The 20,999-nt window shown below is 66.2% G+C and overlaps 1 protein-coding gene across 4 annotated transcripts; it reads left to right on the top strand.

Annotated features, from left to right (window-relative positions):
* The first annotated feature begins 8,164 nt into the window (after positions 1-8,164).
* On the top strand, positions 8,165-18,805 carry MFSD2A (MFSD2 lysolipid transporter A, lysophospholipid). 4 transcript variants are annotated; one of them, XM_064525085.1, is made up of 14 exons: positions 8,166-8,339; positions 8,466-8,588; positions 9,334-9,458; positions 12,629-12,752; positions 12,907-12,985; positions 13,600-13,772; positions 13,897-13,987; positions 14,932-15,053; positions 15,370-15,453; positions 16,294-16,377; positions 16,722-16,834; positions 17,024-17,167; positions 17,572-17,748; positions 18,121-18,805. In XM_064525085.1, the coding sequence occupies exons 1-14, from the start codon at positions 8,238-8,240 to the stop codon at positions 18,176-18,178; spliced, it is 1,599 nt and encodes a 532-aa protein (XP_064381155.1). In that variant the 5' UTR covers positions 8,166-8,237; the 3' UTR covers positions 18,179-18,805. The 4 variants fall into 4 exon arrangements, with proteins under 4 accessions (XP_064381159.1, XP_064381158.1, XP_064381155.1 ...); XM_064525084.1 differs by having other exon boundaries at positions 8,463-8,588; XM_064525089.1 differs by lacking the exon at positions 16,294-16,377 and having other exon boundaries at positions 8,165-8,339.
* Positions 18,806-20,999: the final 2,194 nt, after the last annotated feature.

Genomic DNA, 20,999 nt, shown 5'->3' with positions numbered 1-20,999 from the left:
GACGGCGGGTGCATTGTTCCCCCCCGCTCTTATAGCCTGTCTGCGGGGGCCAGCCCCCCCGCCCCCCCGACGGCCAATCGCCGGGCCGAGATTTGCATAGAGGGCGGGGCCGGGCCCTTTGCCCCGCCCCCTCCCGGCGGCCCGGGCGGCGGGCGCAGCAGCGGCGGAGCAGCGCGGGTGAGATGCCCCGCTGCAGGCGCTCGCCGTAGCTGCTCGTGAAGAGCCTCTTTGCTTATCAAATTCCTCCCGTTCATACGATGCTGGAGTTTGCAAATTCCCAACCAAATGGCCCGAGAGGAGCATAAGAATGGCACATAAACGGATTTCATAGGAAAAAAACGAAAACAAAAGCTACGGCCCAGCCAAGCCCCAACGCCAGCCTCTCCCGTGCGCCCCGGCCCCCGCTCTGCGTGGCCCCCACCCCACGACGGGGCCGGGCTCTGAGCAGGGCGTTTGCCCCACATCCTGGCCGGGAGCCGCGTGCGGAGCTGGGACTGGTGGGGGCCGGCTGCTAGGTGCTTGCAAGGCGGATTTTGGCTGGTGCCCCCCAGGCCACACCAGGCCCCTTGCAGCTCCCAGGGGAAGCGCAGAGCGCGGGGACGAACCCCCAGCGACGGCAAAGGCAGCTCTGCTGAACAAACACCCTTTTCAGCCCCGTTTTGACCCAAACAGCCCGCTTTCCCCTCCGCAGGGGACACGCTCCGGCTCCAGCACTGCTCCTGGCCTCTGGGCAGCGGGGACAAGCCCCGGGGACGCGTTGCCCGGTGGCGCCCGGGCTCCAGGGAGCCTGGCGGTGGTGCCGGCAGAGAAGGGGGGGCTCCCTTGGGTGCCTTTTCCCACCTCTCCCTCCTGGTCATTCCCCCGTATCTCTGTGCGCTCCTGCCCGTCTCCCAGCACAGACCCGGTTTCCCTGGGGCACCGCTGAGACGAACGAGGGCTGATCCAGGCCTCGGGGCGAGAGAAGGGCTCCGCTGGCCGCCGTCCAGCTCCCGCCACCGGCACTTTGCCGCCGTGGGGTGATTATTACCACAAAATAATTGCTTTTGCCGTACAGAGCCCAGCCCTTCGCTCGCGGGGTTCAGCATGCCACGGTCATCCTTGGGGACCCGACGAGCCCAGTGGGGACGCTGCATCTCCAAGGTCCCACAAGGAAGAGCCACAAACGCTGTGAGAGCGCAGGAACACTGTCACCTTCCACACCGGGATCGTCACTCGTGTGCCGCTACAGAGTCCAGCTCGGGAGCAGCAGCGGCGCTGCCAGCACCTCGCACTGACCTACTGCCCCGTTTCCCTCCCGCGCTCCAGCCCTGCCGCGGGAAACGCCGGAGCGAGACCTCCGGGACGCGGCCGCGGGTCCGCTGGAGACGTGGCCTGGGCACAGGCTGCCACCGCAGTGCTCACTGCCAGCCCGGGGCCAGCGGCAAGAGGTGCAGCTCGCGTGCAGGGACGCGCGGCCACGGGGAGGAAGGTGCTGTGCTCCTCCTCCTCCTCTGCAAACCACGCTGCGGCTTTGCACAGCGCCTGGCTGGTGCACAGCCCCAAGCCCCAGCTCCCTGCGCCCTGGCATGGACACGTCGAGCCGCGGCAGCAGCCGGGTCGGGCTGAATTTAAGGTGCTGGTACCTCCCGGTCTCCCCCCAGGTAGCGGCAGGTGAGTCTGAGCTGGGCACCAGCCCCCTGCTCGGGGGGCACCGAACCGAGCTTGAGGACTTCCCACGCCTCCGAAACGTCCTCCATCGCCACGCAGAGGAGCGGAGACCCGAGAGGGCTGCGGGAATCGGCTGCTGAGCCCCAACACCGAGAGCACGCGGGAGGTGGCGGGCACCGAGGAGCTCCCGTGTCCGCAGGCACCCGCCGACCCTGCGCCCCGGCCCCGCGCCGCCAGCCCTCGCGGGGGCTCTTGTCGCTTCGAGCTCAGCGCCCTCCTTCCCCGAGGAGCTCCCACCGCGTCGCGAGCCAGCACCGGCAGCGGAGGCGAGGGCTGCGCGGCCGAGGGGCAGCCCCACGGGCACCTCGCCCCACTGCAGCGCCGGCCCTTCGGCCCCGCTGCGGAGAGACCAGCCCCGGCTCAGCGACCAGCATGGTCCAGCAAGGTCCAGCACCATCCAGCATGGTCCAGAACAGCCCAGTACAGCCCAGCACGGCCCAGTGTGGTCCAGCATGGTCCAGCACAGCCCAGCACAGCCCAGTGTACTCCAGCATGGTCCAGCACAGCCCAGTACAGCCCAGCACAGCCCAGTGTGCTCCAGCATGGTCCAGCACAGCCCAGCATGGCCCAGCACGGCCCAGTGTACTCCAGCATGGTCCAGCACAGCCCAGTACAGCCCAGCACAGCCCAGTGTGCTCCAGCATGGTCCAGCACAGCCCAGCATGCCCCGGTGTGCTCCAGCATGGTCCAGCACCGTCCAGTGCAGCCCAGTACCGACCAGAACAGCCCAGCCCGGTGCAGCCCGGTCCCGCACGGCCGCCGCTGCTGCCGGTGGCGCCTGGGGCAGGCACGGGCGCGGGGCGCCACCTGCTGGAGCTCGGGGCACCGGCGGCCGCGGAGCCTGCAGCGCCGAGCACTGCCCGCGCTGAGCCCCCCCCCGCGCCGAGCCCGGCCCCCCTGCAGAGCTCGCCGGGACCCCTGCCCCGGCAGGGACCCCCGAGACCCCCTGCACGGCCCCCCGCACCCCCTGCCCCGGCAGGGACCCCCAGACCCCCTGCACGGCCCCCCCTGCACCCCCTGCCCCGGCAGGGACCCCCGAGACCCCCTGCACGGCCCCCCCGCACCCCCTGCCCCGGCAGGGACCCCCAGACCCCCTGCACGGCCCCCCCTGCACCCCCTGCCCCGGCAGGGACCCCCGAGACCCCCTGCACGGCCCCCCCACACCCCCTGCCCCGGCAGGGACCCCCGAGACCCCCTGCACGGCCCCCCGCACCGCTGCCGGGCCGGGCTCGGCTGCCGGAGGGCATCGCCGAGGAGGGCAGTGCTGCCCAGCGTGCCTGGCACGACGGCCCAGATGAACAACCTCCGGGGGCCACCGTGCCTCAGTTTCCCCGCTGCCAAAGCAGCAGACAGCGGGAGGGAGGCCGAGGGACAGGGCCCTGCTGCCTGCTCTGCCTGCAGTGGACACCGGGTTGGCGGCCGTCCCCATGGTCCTTGGGCACGCGGGGTGCCCCCAGGGCAGCCCCGGCCCTTTCCTTGCTCGTACAAGCCGCATCTGAGCTTGCCGAGCTTGGGCAGCCTCATGCACTCGGGTCACCACAGCGGGAGGGTGCTGAGCCTGGCGGGAGGGTGCTGGTCCCTGCCGGAGGGTGCCGGGCCTGGCAGGAGGGTGCAGAGCCCCGCGGGAGGGTGCCGGGCTCCAGCCCGGAGCAGGCGCACGGACAGTCCGGCGAAGCAGCTCTCGCCTGCCCGGCACTGCGGTTTCTCAGCCACGAGAGGGAGAAGCAGGGCAGAGCAGCCACACGCCGGTGTCGCGGGGTCCCCGAGGGCTCCAGCACCCCGCGCACCCACCGGGCACCCCCCACGCAGGCTCCCCGCGTGGGTCAGCTCTGGTTCAGGCCGTCTCGGCCTGACGCGGCCCCAGCGTGGGGCTGAGGGCAGGCAGGACTGTCCAAGCAGCCCTGAGCATCCCGATCCCACCTGGCTGTCACCAGCCTGGCCGGACGCCGTGGGCACGTCCCCGAGGGGGTCCCGCAGCCGGGCTCCTTCCTCCCCCCACCTCGGCAAGCCCAGCACTGTCCCCTGGGCAAATGTTCCCTGCAGCCCCGTGCCTCCCGGCCACCTCCTCCCACCCCGGTGGCCTCGGGGACCTCCGAGGGTTTCCGGGGCTCGCAGGAGCACGGCCGGCTTCAAGGGGCACCGGCTGCTTTGAAGGTGCTAAAGCCTCGCTGGAGAGGGGCTGGAGAGGCCGCGCTGGCCCCCGCAGGCCTCTCATCCCGGCTCTCCAGCCCTCGGCAAACACGAGCCCGGAGCCTCTCCTTGCCCTCGGCGCCCTGGCAAGTGTTTGCGCCGGCTGCGCAAACAGGGGCCACCCGAGCCCGAGCCCCGGCCCGCGGCCGGCTGAGCTCTGGGCTGCCGGGGCTGCGGGCGACGGGGCGAGGGGATGCGCTGCCGGGCGGGACAGCACCTCTCCAGGCTCCCGAGGCTCCGTCCGCCCATCCAGCTGTGCAGAGCGGTGGCACAGCTCCACGGCTGGCACTGAGCGGGTCCCCCGCGTCCCGCCGGCGCGGGGCATGGCTCAGCCAGCCGCTGGCACGGCCCTGGCGCGTGATGCAAGGAGGCTTCCCGGAGGCACCGTGCCCTTTGGATCCCCGCGGACAGCACAGCTGCACTTTGATGCTCCAGCTCGAAAGCACTTCCCTGCAGCGAGCAACCTCCCCTGGAGCCCAGCATCCCCAAATCCAGGGGCATAACCCCCCGGCAGCCCCACAAGGGTCCCAGCCGTCCCCCTTGGGGGTCCCGGGCTGCTGAGGCGCAGCGGAGGCGGTGAATGAAGCCACGATGCCATGCAGCATCCCCGGCCCCACAGGCGGTCACTGCCCACTCTGCCGTGACCCCCCAGCGGGGCCGATCCCGCCCGCGCCACAAACGCAGCCCGCGGGGGACCCGGGCCCAGCCAGCGGCCCCGGCCGCCCGCCCGCCCCTCCGCACCCCCCGGCTGCTCCCGGCCTTGCGACAGGCTCCCCGTGGCTCCCGCGGGAGGTTTCGGCAGCGCGGGGCTGGCCGGCGCGTGCCGCTGGTGCAACGCGTCCCCTTTGTCCCCGTGACGCAGTTGGGAAAGAGCAGCAGGGGCTGGTGGGGCCACTGCCCACCCACCGCCCCCGCGGCCGGGAACGAGTGCGCTCGCGGCTCACGTCCACCTCGAATCGCTCCAACGGATGGCAGCGGATGCCAGGAGATGCTCGGAGCCTCCCTGCATCCGGGCAACGCAGGACCGGCCTCGCTGCGCCCGGCCGGAGCAGCTGGCCTGCGGCAGGGCTGGCTCTGAGCTCGGCCTGCCAGGGAGCCGGGCCAACGCCGCGCGCGGGGCCAGGCCTGGCCGGCCGCCCTCGGCCCCTCCGGCGCGGCCCGGGTCCCCTCGCTGCCGTTTGCCCCACAGCCCTTTGCTCACACCCCTTCCCCTCCCCTCCCCGCCGGCCCGGCCCGCAGCGCTGTCTGGGTTCGGATGCGCTCACGGCTGCTCAGCCCCTGCCCCAGGCTGCGGCGGATCCGTGCCGGATCCGCACTGGAGCACAGGCACCGCGGGAGCTGCTCGGCTCCCTGTCCATGCTGGGGCCAACCTCTCGGAGGCTCCTTTCCCGGAGCTGCGACCGGCACCGTGAGGGTCTCCCCAGCATCTGCTTCGCAGGACGGTATCAAATCCCCCACAGCAAACTGTGCAACGCCAGACTGCAGGGAGAAAATCCTCCTAATCCTGCGAAAGACACGGTCTTTCCGCTTGTGCACCATATGTAACGCGGCCGCATCAGGCTACGCCTCCCTGCAGCCCTTCTGCCCGGCCTGGCACAAAGGGCTGCTGGTCGCTCACCTAAGAGCTCCTTTGCCCAGGAGGCAGTTTCCCAGCACTTCGCTCAAGGACCAGGAATGCCAAAACCATCAGGAGCTGAAGAGCCCCCGAGACAAAGGAGCCGGAGCAGCAGTGCTGGAATCCAAACACCGCGGAGCTCAGGATAAGATTACCCCGTCTCCGCCGAGCTGCTCCTTCCCGGCTGGCGCGGTGCCGTGCAAACCCTCTGCTCCCACGCAGAAGCCTTTGCCGCGCCACTTTGCAGGGAGGGACGTGGAGGCAGGGAGCAGCGCCGGCTCCGAAGGGTGCTCGACCCAAACCTCGCCTGGGAACAGCAGACACCCGCACTGCAACCGGGCGCATCAGGGCCCCCGAGCCTGCACCCCGGGGGTGGCCCAGGACCGGGGCTGAGGCAGTGCCGCAGACCTGCACCCACGTCCCCCGGGGCTGCACCCGTCCTGCAGCCGGCTGCCACGGCGACTGGGCATGGGCACATGCTCCCCTCTGCCGCCCCGGCGCTGGAGGCAGCGCAGCCCCCTGAAGCTGCAAGACCCTAAACCGCTCGTGCTGCTCGCTCCAGCGCAGGGTCCCGAGGCCCAGCCCAATCAGTGGAGCTCAGCAGCACCTGGAAACCCGGCCTGGGGTGCAGAGCCCTGCCCAACTCGTTACACCGGTCCGCTGGCAAGCGCCCCGCAAGCCCATCCCCAGCGCTGGGGTCCGTTCTCCCGGTGGACTTCAGCTCGCAGGGGGACGTCTGGCCTGGAGCCACCTAATCCCAGATCCCCCCGAGCTGGTGTGGCACCCGGGATGGTGGGAGCCCCTCCGGCGTGCTGCAGGAGGGGCACCGAAACCCCAAGTCGAAGGTGACACCGACTCGGTGCTCCTGAACTGGGGAGCGAGCGGAGGCACCGCTCTGCACCCCCGGGCCCCGATCCCTCCACCAACATTCAGGCCTCTCCCGAGCGTCCCTTCCCCCCGGGGCCGTCCCCGCAGGCCGGGCTGTCCCCGCTCCTCCCGTCACCGCCGGAGCTCCAAGTCCACCTCCGGGTGGCAATGGGGTGATGCCGGCCGCGGAGCACCCCGCTGCCACGCTGGCCCCTCGGCTGGGCACGGCCCCAGCGGCCCGGCGGCGGCCCGGCGATCTTTGCACCCCGGTGGCCTGAGCCGGGCGGGGGTTGCCGCCGGGGTGACACGCGCGCGGACGTGTGCTGCGGGCAGGCAAACAGCGCGCGGTACAGCCGCGCCGGCGATAAGTGCCGGGATCGATGTTCGCGTGGCCAAAGGGCTCGGGGACGGGGGCAGCTCGGCGCTGGGGTGCGGGGAGCCGCCATCAGCCTCCTCCATCCTGACGGAGGAGGGAACGTGATCCGCAGCCTTTCCCAAAAAGTGAAATCCCAAAGCTCCGGGGTGCCATCCCGGCTGCCCGGTTGCTCCCGCTGAGGATCAGCCCCTCCGGCCGGGCCGAGGGCGATTTCCAAGCACACGTCACCCTTCGGCTGCAAAAGCTCCCGCTCGCGGCGATGTTTCCGCCAGCACCGCGGCGGGGGTGGGGGTTGAGCCGCGAATCCCTTCTGGAGCATCTGAAGCTCTCCAGACTTTCCAGTAAACGGCTCCGCTGAGGTTTGCACGGCCACCGCTGCAGCGGCCACGTGCCTGCGGCTCCCGGGGCAAAGCCGAGCGGCCGGGGCGGCTCCCGGGGCCCGGCAGGTGCGCGAGGCCGCGGGCTCGGCGGGTGGTCACAGCCGGGATGCTCCAGCTCGGCCCACACTGTGCCCCCCCCGAGCTGCTCTCCGAATTCCTGCCTGGGGGAGGGGGAGCCGCGGCAGCTGCTGCGGTATTTTAAGGAAAATCCGTAGTGCCGGGACGTCCGTGGGGCTCGCGGACCTCCCGCTGGCACCGTCCCCTCCGCTGGGACACCCAGCACTTGGCCACCTTCCCCCCCCCCCCGCCAGGGACAGGGGCTGGTGTCTGGGAGCAGGGGAGAGACAGGGCACGGGATGGAGCAGAGGCATGAGGGGACCGGGTGGAGAGATGGAAGGATGGGGAAAGGGATGGGGTAGAGGGATGAAGGGATGCAGAAAGGGGTGGGATGGGCATAGCAAAGGGATGGGGTGGAGGGATGGAGGAATGGGGAAAGGGATGGAGTGGAGGGATGGGAAAAGGATGGAATGGGGAAAGGGTCAGAATGGAGGGATGGGGAAAGGGACAGAGTGGAGGGATGAAGGGATGTGAAAAGGGATGGGATGGAGGGATGGGGAAAGGGTCAGAATGGAGGGATGGGGAAAGGGATGGAGTGGAGGGATGGAGGGATGGGAAGGAGAAGGGGCGGAGGGATGGAGGGGTGGAGGAATGGGGAAAGGGACAGAGTGGAGGGATGAAGGGATGTGAAAAGGGATGGGATGGAGGGATGGGAAAGGGATGGGATGGAGGGATGGGGAAAGGGTCAGAATGGAGGGATGGGGAAAGGGATGGAGCAGAGGCACGAGGGATGGGGCAGGGGGCAGAGGGTGGAAAGGCAGGATGGAGCAGTGGAGGGGATAGAGAAGCGGCGGAGCGAAAGGGTGGAGGAAGGCCGGGCTGGAGGAGGAGGAGGAGGAGGAGGAGGAGGAGGAGGAGGAGGAGGAGGAGGAGGAGGAGGAGGAGGAAGGGGCGGGGCGGCGCGGGGGGGGCGGGGCAGCCCGGTACGCTGTAGCGCGCGGGCGCGGCGGCGCGCGGCCCATTCATCGCCGGGGCGCGCAGCGGCATGGCCAGGGGCGGGGGCGCGGAGCGGGGCGCCGCCGCCGCGGCTGCCGCCGGGCTCCTGCCGCCCGCCTGCCGCCCGCCGCGCCCGCCGCGCCGCCGCAAGGTGAGTGAGGCCCCGCGCCCTCCCGCGTCCCCGGCGGCCGGGTCCGGGCCCGGGCCGGCTCCGTGCGGGCTCCCCCGGGGCGGCGGGCCGGGCCGGCGGGGCTGACGCGGTGCCTCGCTGCAGCAGGAGAGCCGCGCCCGGCTGTCGGTGTGCAGCAAGCTGTGCTACGCCGTCGGCGGGGCTCCCTACCAGACCACGGGCTGCGCGCTCGGCTTCTTCCTCCAGATCTACCTGCTCGACGTGGCTCAGGTAACCGCCGCCGGGGACTTCCCGGGGCCGCCGGGCGCGGTGCCCGGTGCCCTTGGCCCTCTCCTTGGGGCCGGGGTGCTGGGCCCGTGCTGCAGGGGACTTTGGCCGGGCGGGCTGGCTGCTGGCTGCCGCGGGCTGCTGCCGCAGCTGGCCCCGCGTCTGAGCCCGCGAGCTGCGAGTCCTGCGCCGGAGCCGCTTCCCCGTCGATAACCTTCCCGCGGGGAAGCGAGGAGGAACCCGTCACGCTGGAGCCGCAGCTCCACGTGGCTCTGGCCCGAGGTTTGTGGGCTTTTATCGGCCCCGCTGCGCCCAGCCCTGGCGCGCTCGCTGCGAGGCCTCGGGCAGAGTCATGGGGCCGCTTGGTGCCTCAGTTTCCCCAGGCTATAAAATGGGATCGTACTGCCCGTCCCCTGGGATGGCGGGATACGTCCCGCACCCCCGGCAGCGCTCATGGGGTCAGTGCGAGCAGCCGCTGGCTCAGGTGAGAGGAGGGGAAGGAGCCGCTGCGCTGGGACTCGGGGGGGTTTCCAATGGGAAAAGCACCGTGGGGCAGGAGGCAGCCCCGGAGAGGGCTTGGGTCCAGGTGCTCTTACATGATCAGGAGAGGCCGAGGGACCTGTCCCCACTCCCAAAGGGTGATGAAGTGGTGGTCGCGGTCCGGTCGTGAGGGTCTCGGTGTCCCCCAAGGGCAGTGGAGGGCTCGGGGTGGTTTCGCCTGCCCTAACGCGAGTTCTCCCTCTTGCAGCTGGACCCTTTCTACGCCTCCATCATCCTGTTTGTGGGGCGAGCCTGGGATGCCATCACGGACCCCATGGTGGGCTTCTTCATTAGTAAAACCCCGTGGACCCGCTTTGGCCGCCTGATGCCATGGTAAGAGACGCCGCGTGGCTCCGCGCAGCGCCCCGGGTCCCTGCTCGACGAGTCACAGCAACGCCGGGCCAGCAGCAGCTTGTGGGTGTCCCTTGGCAGGAGCTCGCAGGGCAGGACGGGCTCGCGCTGTATCTCGCCTAGCAGCATTCCCAGCGCAGTGAAAAGTCCCCCAAAACGCCCAGGGAGCTGCAAACAGCTGGAGTTGGGTCGGTGCCTGTCGCTCTGACCAGCCCCGAGCTGGGCCAGGCTTTTCCTGCGGGCTGCCGAGCCTGGAGCAGCTCCAGCCCCCGAGAGCTGCCCCGAGGCCGTGCGCCGGTGCGAGGCCACCTGGTCGCCCGCTGCGACCCGTCGCTGGCGGCGAGCCCCGTCCCTGGCCGCGGGCCGGCCGGGGGTGTGCGCGGCCCGGCCACGGGGACGGGCTGCCGGGTCGCGTGCTGCCTGCCCGTCACGAGGGCGCCCGTCTGGCAGGACAAGCGGTGCCGCGGCTCCGGGTGCCGGCACGTGGGTGCTGTCACCAGCCTCGCGAGCAGGGCGCTGAGCGAAGGGTGCCCACGGGGGTCGGCAACGCCGTTGTCCGTGGGCGCCTGCCCCGGCACGGGACGCGGAGCGGTGCCGTCCGCCCCGAGCGCAGCAGGACGACGATGCTACTGCCCGAATGTCCCGCACCAAAATAACCCGTGTCCCCGGCGCCCGGGGGCTCGCTGAAATGCAATGCAGCGGAGGGGCAGGCGCGGGGGGAGAGGAATTAGAGGGATGCAGTCCTTCCCCCGCAGATTATACCCTCTGCTTCCGGGCTTTCCCGGAATAGCTCGGGCAGCATGGCAGTTGCCTGCTGCTTAAGCCAGGCTCCATGCGTGGCCTGAAATAGCTCCTCTGTGGGCTCTGGGGTCCGGAGATTAGCGGCAGGGCCGCGCGGGATAGCGGTGCGCGCCCAGGGCTGCTGCCGCAGCTCCGCGATCTGTAATCTCGCGTCCGCGAGGCAGGGGGTGGGGACGGGGCCGGGGCCGCTGCCTTCCTCCCAATGCCTCTTGCATCATTAAAATCAGCCAGAGCCGTTGGCTCGCGCTGGGCCGCCCAGCCGTGCCGGGGCAGCAGGCTGCGAGCTGCCTTGGGGCTGCTGCTCATGGCTCGAGGGCAGTTGGCTGAGTCTGGTTTGGGTTGAGTTAAGCTATCTTGGCTGAGCTGAGTTAGAGTGCCCCGAAACTGGGGTCCGGGAGGTGCAGCCCGTGGTGAGCGAGGCCGGTGCGGTGCAGAGCCACTCGCTGCTGCCTCGGTTTCCCTGCGTGCAAAGCCGGGAGCCGCTCGTGCTACGGGCTGTCCTCGGAGGCTGCCGTGCCACCCGGCGCTGAGCCCTCGGCACCCCTAGGGCGACCCTGCGTAACCCCCTCGTCCCCGAGGCTTGGCGGAGGGACGCTCGCTCGCCGTTCCCGTCGGGCCGCGCAGCCTCTCCCCTTGCACTGAGTTTGTCCTTTTTCAGCGCTTTCTGGCCCGTTTCGCTCCAGCAGCTCGTGCATTGGCTGCGTCCCTCTGCCCGGCCCAGGGCCGCCGCTCCGTCCCCGTCCCCGAGCGGCCCCCGGGCTCTCGGCTTCCCCGGTGACCAGAGCTTTCCTTGACGCGCTGGTGACTCAGGAGCCCGGTTTTGACCTTCCTCCGGGGCAGCGGCCGTGCAGAAACGGTTAAGCGCCGGGCCGGGGATGTGCGAGCGGCACAAAGAAACACGCCATGGCCGCGCGGCCAATGAGCGGGCGAGCGCGTCACGGCCCGCCGCGCCGAGCCGCTGAATCACCGCCGCCCGCCCGCGCCGGGGTAACTCGCAGTCACCGCTGCCGGCAGGCGCCGGGCTCAGCACCCCCGGCCAGGTGCTGGGGACGTGGAGGGGGGGCCGCCGCATCCCTCCCCGCGCGCCTTGGCTGGCGTGACGTGGTGCCCGCCGGGGCCGGGTGACTCACGCAGAGTTTCCCGTGGCTCCACGTATGTGCGCGGCGATAAGCGGGCGCGCGAGGAGTGGCTGGCGGCTGGCTCGCCCCTTCCCTCCCCCTCGCCCGCGGAAAAATGTGCATGTGCCGGGCGCCGCGCGGCGCCTCTCCCCGCTCCGGCCGCGGAGGTTCGGTTTCTTGCACCCTCCCCGCTTTAAATTTAAACTTTGCGTCTCGTAAGGTCAGCGTGGAAGGACAGATCTCGTTGCACCCTCGTTGCAGGGTGGCGGAGGGAAAGCCCTGACCCTCGGGACACCCCGTCCTGTGTCCGGTTTCATCAGCCGAGTTCCAGGATGCAGCCTCTGTCCGGGAGCTTGTGGCGCATAATAACCGAGAAGCCGAGCAAAACCGGTCTCCTGCGCTGATCCCGGCGCAGCCCGGCTCACTTCCCCTCGGAGGTGGATTTCCTCCTGTGCCCTCCCAAGCGACAGGCGCTTCCCCGTCCCTCCGGCCTGCGGCAGGGCAAGGGCCGTCGCTGCCCTGGACAGAGCCGAGAGGCTCCGGGCAGCTTCCCGCTGCGCTGGCCCTCGCTGTCCTGCTGGCCTGCCGCCAGCCCCAGCGCTTTAGCAACCTCCTGTGATCCTCCGTGGCACTTTGCATCCCTTGTCCCCGTGCCCGCGGCTCTGGCGCAGGAGCGGAGGAAGGAGCCAGCTCGCTGCTGGCTGGCAGCCTGCCCCTTCCCTGCCAGGAAAACGGAGGGGGCCGCGGCCCCGGGGCCGGGGCTCTGGCAGCAACGCCGAGCTGGCACGCGGGCGAGAGGCCGCCCGGGCGCGGGGCGGCGGGAGGAGGGCTGTGCTGCCTGGCAGCTCCCCAGCCCTTGCCGGGAGGAGGAGGCGGTTGCATCCCGCTGAGCGCGCAGCGCTGCCGGCCGGAGCGGGAACAGATCCGTCGCTCCCGCCAAAGCAGGGAGGCCTGTTCTCGCAGATTACACCCTTTCCCTGCAAGCCTGAGTCAGCTCATCCCCCTTCCCGGCTGAGCTCGGCTGCTGCCTTTGGCTGGGTCTGAATATCCCCAGCTACCTCTTGTCCGAGGCTGGAGCAGGGCGAGACAGGGCGGCTCAGAGGAGCCCCCAAAACCGGGTGCCCACTCAGGAGCCCGCGACAGCCGCGAGCGCTGGTGCTGCGGGAAAAGCCGAGCCCGGCAGGTCGCCGGGGCGCTCCTTGCCTGCGAGGCTAACGCTGGGTCTTCCCAAAGGATCATCTTCTCCACTCCGTTTGCCGTCATCTCCTACTTCCTGATCTGGTTCGTGCCGGACATCTCTGGAGGCCAAGTGCTGTGGTACCTCATCTTCTACTGCATGTTCCAGACCCTGGTGACGGTGAGCTGGGCTCTGCGCGTCCCGGGGCCGGTGGGCGAGGGATGGAGAGGGCATCTCCCTGCCGTGCCGCGCGGAGGGGCAGGCTCCCCTCTACCCCGGTGCCGCGGCCTGTCACGCTGTCCCTGGGCTGATTTTCCCCTTCGTGCCATTGCAGTGCTTCCACGTGCCTTACTCTGCGCTGACCATGTTCATCAGCAGGGAGCAAAGCGAGCGGGACTCGGCCACCGCCTACCGTAAGAGCCTTTCCCTGCCTTCCCCTCCCTCCTGCCCAGCTCTGCGGGGCGGCCGGTGCCCGGCCCTGGGCTTGAGGCGGTTTGAGCCTTTGCCGTGGCTCTTGCTGGGCTGAGACCTCCAGGTGCGCTGCTGGAAGGGCTCATTTGATCCCAGCCCAAGGACAGTGCGTAATGGACCACTCAGGGCTTGAATCGCAGCCTCCAGCTCTTCCTGTTCCTCTCCCACGGCTCCTCCAGCCGATTCCCGTGTCCAGCCTGGTGAGAGCTGGGCCAACAGGATTTGGTCTCTGTTATGGCCAAGTGCCCGGAGCAGGTGATAGGGGACCTGCGCTCCTGAGTCTTTTCTCCTGCCCTGCCATAGCAGGGTGAGCACCAAGGCAAAGTCTTGGCATCGCTCCCTGCCTCAGTTTCCCCAGTGAACGCTCTCCTTCCCCACACCACACAGGATTTCACTGGGGTCTGGGGGGAGCCATAGCAGAGCTGCATCAGCTCATCTCTGCTGGCGAATTGCAGCTGGAGGGTAGTCAGGGAGGCTCTGCCGCGGAGCGGGGTTTTGGACTTGCCTTCCTGGCCCTCGGAGGGCCGGGCTCAGTCCCGCTGGCTTCTCTGCCCAGGGATGACAGTGGAAGTGCTGGGCACTGTGCTGGGCACTGCCATCCAGGGCCAGATCGTGGGCAAAGTGGATACTCCCTGCATCGAGAGCTCTGTCCTCATTGGGGAGACCAACTCCTCGGTGGCCATGGAGGAGGTGAACATGACCCACGACACCGGCTCGCTCACGGACACGGTGAGCCGAGGGGACCACTGCCACTCCCTGCTATGTCCTCCTTGCTGTGGCTGCTTGCCCCCTTAGCGGGGCTGGCTCCTGGCAGGAGCGGCCTCCCTCACTGCTCCCCGTCTCTCTTGCACAGAGAAATGCCTACATGATCGCGGCGGGGGTCATTGGGGGCCTCTACATCCTCTGCGCCGTGATCCTGTCGGTGGGCGTGCAGGAGAAGAGAGGTGAGTTGGGCCACAGGCTCTGCAAACTGCTGCTCAGCAGGGGCATGGGGACAGAGGGCTGGGTCTGCCGTTGGGGCGACTGTGTCTTCTGGCAAGCAGGTCCTTCACCAGGTGATGCTCACGTGTCTGTAAAGAGCAGGAAGGACAAACATGAGGATCTGTTTCAGAGAACAGTCCTTGGCTCCTCGGGTGGAGAGGAGGCTTTGGGGCTGCTTTACAGTTGCATCTGTCTCCAGACTGAGTTGTCGCAGGCTACTAAGCCCCGTGATGTGCAGAAATACTTTGGGCACCTGCCAGGGGCATCCTTGTGAGCCCGTCTGAGCCCTCCCTGCTCCTTGGAGCAGCGTGCAGGGCAAGGAGGGCTTTGGTCACCTCCAGCCAGGACTGCTTTGTTTGCCCCGTCTGCTCTACCCTGGCCTGGTGAACTCGCTCTCGTTCCATGGGTGAGGCCCCAGAGGAGAGGGGCAGGTAGAGCTGAGGCCCGGGCGCAGGAGCCTGGCGAAGGCTTTGCAGGACAGTGTTGTGGGAAGGACATGACCAGAGCATCTTTAGGGTGTGTTACAGCAAAACACAGCCCTTAAGGACTTATCTGCCTGATCAGTCTCTTGGAGATAAATGTTATCTAGTAGAGGCTTGGCTGATCAAGGTCTCTCGTGTCAGCCTGGACGCCCTGGGATGTAGGGTGATGTCCAAAGTCCAACAGTCTGTCCTTCCTTCCCTCCCTCTGCTTTGTGGCCAGCTCTGCTCATGCCAGGCAAATCACCCAGGCCTCCCCTTCCCCCTCTGCATGGGGCTGAGGGACCCCTGGGCCAGGGCAGAGGGTCCTCACAGGCGTTGCCCCAGTTCCCTTGGGGTGGGGGCTGTGGAGCTGGCCGCACAGTGCTGCTCCCCAGGCTGGTGTTTCTGTGACTCTAACGATCGTCTGGTTCTGCTCTGCTTCCCAGAGGCCTCCGAGCTCCAGTCGGACGAGCCTGTCTCCTTCTTCCAGGGGCTGAAGCTGGTGATGAACCACGGTGCCTACATCAAGCTGATTGCCGGCTTCCTCTTCACCTCACTGGCCTTCATGGTAAGGACAGAGCTGGGCTTGGAGGACAGGGCAGAGGGAAAGACAGTGGTGCAGCTCAATGATCGCTGGGGGATGAGCAGCATGGGGTCCAGACAGGGATCCTGGCAAGCCGGGAGCATGCGAGGTGCCAGGCTGAAGGAGCCGGAGCAGCCCCAGGCAGAGAGAGAATACGTGGCCTCGTGCCCTCGGATGGGTTGCTGAATGGCTGCTTTCTTCCCCTGCTCGTGCAGCCTTGCAAGGAGTGTGTGCATCCCTCTGGGATGGGCGGGTTGTCCATCTTCTCCTGCCCCTAACCTGCCGTCTGCCTCTTCCTCAGCTGCTGGAGGGCAACTTTGCCCTGTTCTGCACCTACACCCTGGGCTTCCGCAATGAGTTCCAGAACATCCTCCTGGCCATCATGGTGCGTACGGGCCGTGTACGGGCTCCTGCAAACCCTCGGGGCTGGGATCGCGCTGCAGCGAGATGCAGGAGCCTGGGACTCCTGTGGGTCTGCCCCAGGAGTCAGCACAGGATGGGTGCTGAGGGGAGGGAGGCTGTGGGGCTGTGACTGTCTGCTGTGGGGACAGTGACCAAAGGTGCCCCAGGAGACAGGGAGGGGGAAGGAGCTACTGAACCTCCTGCGAAGGTCTGGCCGGCTGGTGAGAACAGCAGGGCTTTTGTTCCTGTGTGCAGGCGGCCAAGGAAGGGGGGAGAACAGGAGCCGTGGGGGACTTTTGTCCAAATCCAGCCACTTATCTCCCTTCCCCCATGAGAAAAGGATCCCAGGGTTTATTGCCAGGAGGATGGAGCAAAGCAGCTCCCTGGGAGCCCTTTCCACCCTGCCTGATGGGATGGAGAAGTGTGAGCAGCAGAGAGCCCTGGGGCAAGGCAGCCCTCCTGTCCTCGTGCCCACAGGCTCCCAAGGCCTGACCCAGGCTGTTTGCTCCCTGCTTGCAGCCCCAGCACAGCAGCCTCTTCTCGGGAGCCCCGCAGCCCCAGGCTTGACAGCCGGAGGGGACTGTCAGCCCGGCTGGATGGGCTCCATCCCTCCCCCAGGTGCTGGAACGCCCTGGGAGGGAGCTGCAGCCGCCCCCAGCGGACCCTGGCTTGCGGCTACGCTGTGTCCATGCGGCTGTGCCACCATCGGGCCCCTTCCTGGCACTGAGAACGGGGGACAGAGATCCTCCCCCTGGGAAGAGATTTGGCCCTAGAGAAGACCTTGGCTAGTTGGTAGCGTCATGACCCCGTTCCTTCCTCATAGCTCTCCGCCACTTTGACCATTCCCCTCTGGCAGTGGTTCCTCACCCGCTTTGGGAAGAAGACTGCTGTCTACGTGGGCATCTCGGTGAGTGGGTCCCCTTGGGCGCAGAGGTGCATGGCAGGATGGTTTCCTGCACGGGCCAAGCAGAACTGCATCCCGCAGCGAGGGACCAGAGCTGGCCTGGGGCTGATTTGGCATCTGTCCTCCTTCCTGCCTTTTGTGCTATCGCAAACGTGGCTGCAGAGGAAACGGTGTCCTCGTCCTGGAAATGGCTGCTGGGGGGCTCTGGGAGGAAGCCTGCGCCACCGCTTCCCCCGCTGTCCCCGTGGCTGGCGAGCAGCCCTTCCTGAGGGCTGGCAAGCGTGGGAGGGAGGTGGGGAAAGGTCAGGCACTGCTGAGGCCAACCCTGGTTTCTGTCCCCTCTCCAGTCTGCCATCCCCTTCCTCATCATGGTGGTTGTCCTGGACAGTAACCTCATCGTTACCTACGTTGTGGCCATTGCAGCTGGGATCAGCGTCGCGGCTGCCTTCCTCCTGCCCTGGTGAGTGCGAGGTCACTGTGCTGTTCCCACCTCGTGGCTCAGCCTGGAGGTTTTAAGTCCTTGTAAGGCCTTTTTGCCATGTTTCAGCCCAAGATGGGGATCTGGGTGGAAAATCCTCCTAGGAGAGGCAGGAGGAGATGCTGCCTCACTGGCTTGGTCCGTGCGTTCACCTTCCTGCTCTCCGTGCAGGTCCATGCTCCCGGATGTCATAGATGACTTCAAGCTGCAGCACCCCGACTCCCGTGGCCATGAAGCCATCTTCTTCTCTTTCTATGTCTTCTTCACGAAGTTCACCTCTGGGGTCTCCTTGGGCATCTCCACGCTCAGTTTAGAGTGAGTCCTTGCAGGAGTGGGGCCCAAGGAGAAAAGCCAGTCTTCTGCCCCTGCATCTAGCAGTCTCTGCTTTCCAAAGTCTGGAAGGGAGGCGGGGGGTCTAAATCCACAGATCTTTCCCAAAGGGAAAACATTGCCTTGTACAAACTTGCCTGTCCTTAAACAGTGCAAGCTGCCTTCCTCCCATGTTCAGAGCACGTGCATCACGGAGGTACCAGATTTTGCTGCTTTGCAGCTTTTGGTTAGAAACCTTGATGCTGGGCTGTGGCTGGGAGCAGCTTGGAGCCACAGCCAGGCTGTCCTGCAGTGATTGCCCCTTCCCCGGGAGAGCTCCCTCAAGCTGGCGTGGGAGAGGAGGTGCTGGTCTGTATTGCCCTTGCTTGAAGGCCCCTCTCTGTCTGCAGCTTTGCAGGGTACCAGACCCGGGGCTGCTCCCAGCCCAGCGAGGTGAATTTCACCCTGAAAATGCTGGTGTCAGCTGTGCCAGTGGGGCTGATCCTGCTGGGCCTGTTCCTCTTCAAACTGTACCCCATCGACGAGGAGAAGCGGAAGAAGAACAAGAAGGCCCTGCAGGACTTAAGGTGAGCATCGTTCTGCGTCCCAGCCCGTGCTACAGAGCTGGCAAGCTCGGTGTGGGGGCAGGATCAGGCCCGGACTGGTTGGGGCACAGCCCAGCTTGTGCAGGAATCCGCTGGGCCCCAGCGGCTGGCAGGCAGAGGGAGGGGCTGGCTTTCCCAATCCTGACTTCAGAAGTGCTGGTGAGAGGTAGGAGATGTCGGTGTGGATCCTGCCCTGGGTGTTGCCAAAGGGAACTTGTGCAAGGACTGAGCAAGGCGGTGGCATCCCTCTCTCGAGCCCTTCTGAGGCTCAAAGGCAGAAGTGCCCTCATGGCTGGGGAGCCTGCAGGGAGGAAGGGCTGGCTTCACGCTTCATCCTCCTCCCTTTGCCCCTAGGGAGGAGAGCAACAGCAGCTCCGAGTCGGACAACACAGAACTCGCCAGCATCGTGTGACCCGGGCTGGGTCCCTGCGTTCACACCTGGGGCTCTTTGAAGGACTTGGCCTCGCGCTGCTGCAGGCGTGCACCACTGAGGAGCGCCCCGGAGGAGCTGTGCCGGGCACCCACCATCGCCTCGAACACGAGATCTGTGCTGGTCTTGTGCCTTCCATGGGATCCACAGAGCGCTGGTAGTGTACATTACACAAATTGACCCTGTGGTACTAGTGTGCCTCACGAGAGGGGAAAAAACACTACTCCCTGCCAGGCCCGGAGAGCAGGAAAGCCCAGACTTCGGATCCTTTTGCTCGTAACACTTGTGCCTGCTGCCCGTCCGCGCCTGGACTGCGCGGGGCCGGTCCGCGCCGCGCTGCCTCGTGGCTCACCTGTGGGACAGGGGATAAAGGTTAGTGTACATTACACTGTCAATGTGAACGCGCCAAGGACGTGAGCTAACCTCTGCTGTCTGTACATGAGACACTAATTTAGAAAGAGCTGTTCTTCTGTTGTTTTTATAGAGCCTAATTGATTAACTTAATGTAAATATGAAGCTGTTTCTTATTTGTATATGTCTGTACAGGAACCAAACTCAAGGACCTATTAATATTAATTTACATAAAGTCAGCAGACCTGGTGTGGGGAATTTCTTTGTTTGGCTGCTTTTTCATGGATGTCAGCGAGCCAGAGCCAGGTCCTTCCATGCCCCGTGGGCCTGACTTCCCACAAGCCGAAGGCGCTGGAATGCCGTAATCCAGGCAGGCGGCCGTGGCCAGCAGCCCCTCGCCCTCTGCGGCTCCTTGCTCAGTGCCTGCGCCGCAGCAACCCAACAAAGGGTCTATTATTTTCCCCTTTTCAAGAGGGAAGAGGGGGTGGAGGCAGGAATGAAATGAAAGTGCTGGTGGTGGAGATTGTGAGCCTGGGACTGGAAACAGGAGAGGCAGCGGGGGAGCAGAGAAAGGGAATGCAGGCTGCCTGTGACACTCAACACTTTCTCCCTTGGCGGATTGCTGTGCAAGCACTGATCTTTGCAATGGCTCTCATCAAAGCTGCGGATATTTATACCTTGCTCTCTCATTCTCCTCTCTAAAGCAGAAGTGGTGAGAGCTTTGCCCTCCCTGCTCTGCAAGAGCAATGCAATCCTGCAGCAGCAAGTGGGGAAATGCTGGGGAAATGCTGGCTGGGGCACGGACACGATGCAGAGATGGAGCAGCCCTGAGGGCAGTTTGGGGCAAATGCCCGCAGAGCGAGGGGAGCGCGATGGCTCTGCTCTCTGCTGCTCTGTCCCCACAGCCACCCTCTGGGCCATTTCCTCTTGTTAAGCTTCCTGCACATTTCTGACACCAACAAGAAATTAGGGCAGTTGGTGCTTGAGGCAAAAGCAGCCCCTTTGCATGGGAAGACAACAACTTGAGGGGTAACAGCTCATGCACCCAAATGTGGAAAAAAAACAAAGGACTGGAAAGAAGCAGGGGTTTTAAAAATAAGAAGAGGGATTAAGCCTTAGCTGGGACTGCTTATGCAGGCCCTGCCTGGCCACAGTATCTGGGGAGCGGGAAGGAGCAAAAGAGCTGAGGAGGAGAAGGGGGACGGTTTCCACAGCACCGGGGTGGCATGGGCGCAGGGAGGCCGGGAGCCAGCTTTGGGGCAAGAGGCAGCGTTAGCTGTGGCCCTGGTGCTACCTGCTCTCCCAGGGCCAGGATCAGCCCCAACATGGACAGGCAGAATTGGGGACTGGCAGCAGGGCAGGTAGGACAGACAAGTGCTCCCCCAGCAAGAGGAGGAGGAGGAGGGCAGTGCTTCAGCTCCAGCTGTGCACAGAGCTCAAGACTGTGGCAAATGTACTAACCCTGATCTCGTTCCTGGCCAGGTTTGTGAGCAGTCACCCTGCTCATGCCCACAGTCCGGCTGGCTCAGAGGTTTTATGAAAAATCACTGCTGCCTTTTCTTTTGCAAGGAGTTTCAACAGCAGTCAGGTTCTCATTTTATTCTTTGCCTCCTGTTTTCGGGCTCTACGGGGCTCATGCAGAGCCTGCGTTAAGGCTTTTTGCACTAAGCTCAAGAGGCTAAAAGCACCCTGAGCTTGAAACGGGGCCCAGAAATTCCTAGCTGAACACACCTCTACCTGAGGCTTTTAAGAAAATAGGATAGGGGGAAAAATGACTGTAGGATTTAACACCACTGAGCCCTGGGCAAAACTCCAGCCTCTAAGCAAAGGCTGTGTCTTGCAGTTGTGATTAGAGGGCTTTCACACCAAGCACGGAGGGAAATGGTGCCTGGGGCATGAGCGGAGGCTCCCTGGCACAGGAAACTTGCCCGACCTGCGCTGCATGGGGCGATGCTGCCGTGCTGGCGGCTGGCCTCGAGCAGCCGTTGTGCTGCAGCTTCATCTCCACTAACCTTCAAAACGAAACGAATGTAGTTGAATGTCCGGGAAGTGCCTCCCTCCAGAGCCGGAGTTACGTCGCTGCTCCGTCCTCCATGCCAGGCGGGTGAACCACGTGTCGGAGCTGACGGACAGAGCTGGCCCTGGGAAATCAAAGTCAGAATATGGAAAATGCTGGTGTCAGCTGTGTGCTCAGCACCTGCTGAGCCAATGCCTCTAATGGCATATGGGCTGGGGCTGTGCTGCACCCAGGCCATATGTGGGTGCAGGGAACCAGCCAAATTCCCAGCTGAGAGGCTTTAACGGGCTCCCAGGCCAGCTGGGGCAGTGGGCTTCCCACCTGGCTCGTGGGCTGGCTGAGAGGGGCCGAGGGAGCCTGCCCTGAACCGGAGGGCATTGCTGCCCATGCCGGAAGGGAGCAGAGGGTTTCTGTTTTGCTCAGGGATCTAGGTTG

Source organism: Dromaius novaehollandiae, chromosome 23 (assembly GCF_036370855.1).
Source record: "Dromaius novaehollandiae isolate bDroNov1 chromosome 23, bDroNov1.hap1, whole genome shotgun sequence".
NCBI lineage: Eukaryota > Metazoa > Chordata > Aves > Casuariiformes > Dromaiidae > Dromaius > Dromaius novaehollandiae.
The sequence above is the reverse complement of the archived record's forward strand: the minus strand, read 5'-3'. Positions and strand labels throughout refer to the sequence as shown.

Coding starts and splice junctions, on each gene's coding strand:
- MFSD2A (XM_064525084.1), top strand. CDS start 8,238: ATGGCCAGGGGCGGGGGCGCGGAGCGGGGCGCCGCCGCCGCGGCTGCC. Junction 12,753..12,906: donor TGTTCCAGACCCTGGTGACG/GTGAGCTGGGCT, acceptor GTGCCATTGCAG/TGCTTCCACGTGCCTTACTC. Junction 13,988..14,931: donor GGGCGTGCAGGAGAAGAGAG/GTGAGTTGGGCC, acceptor TCTGCTTCCCAG/AGGCCTCCGAGCTCCAGTCG.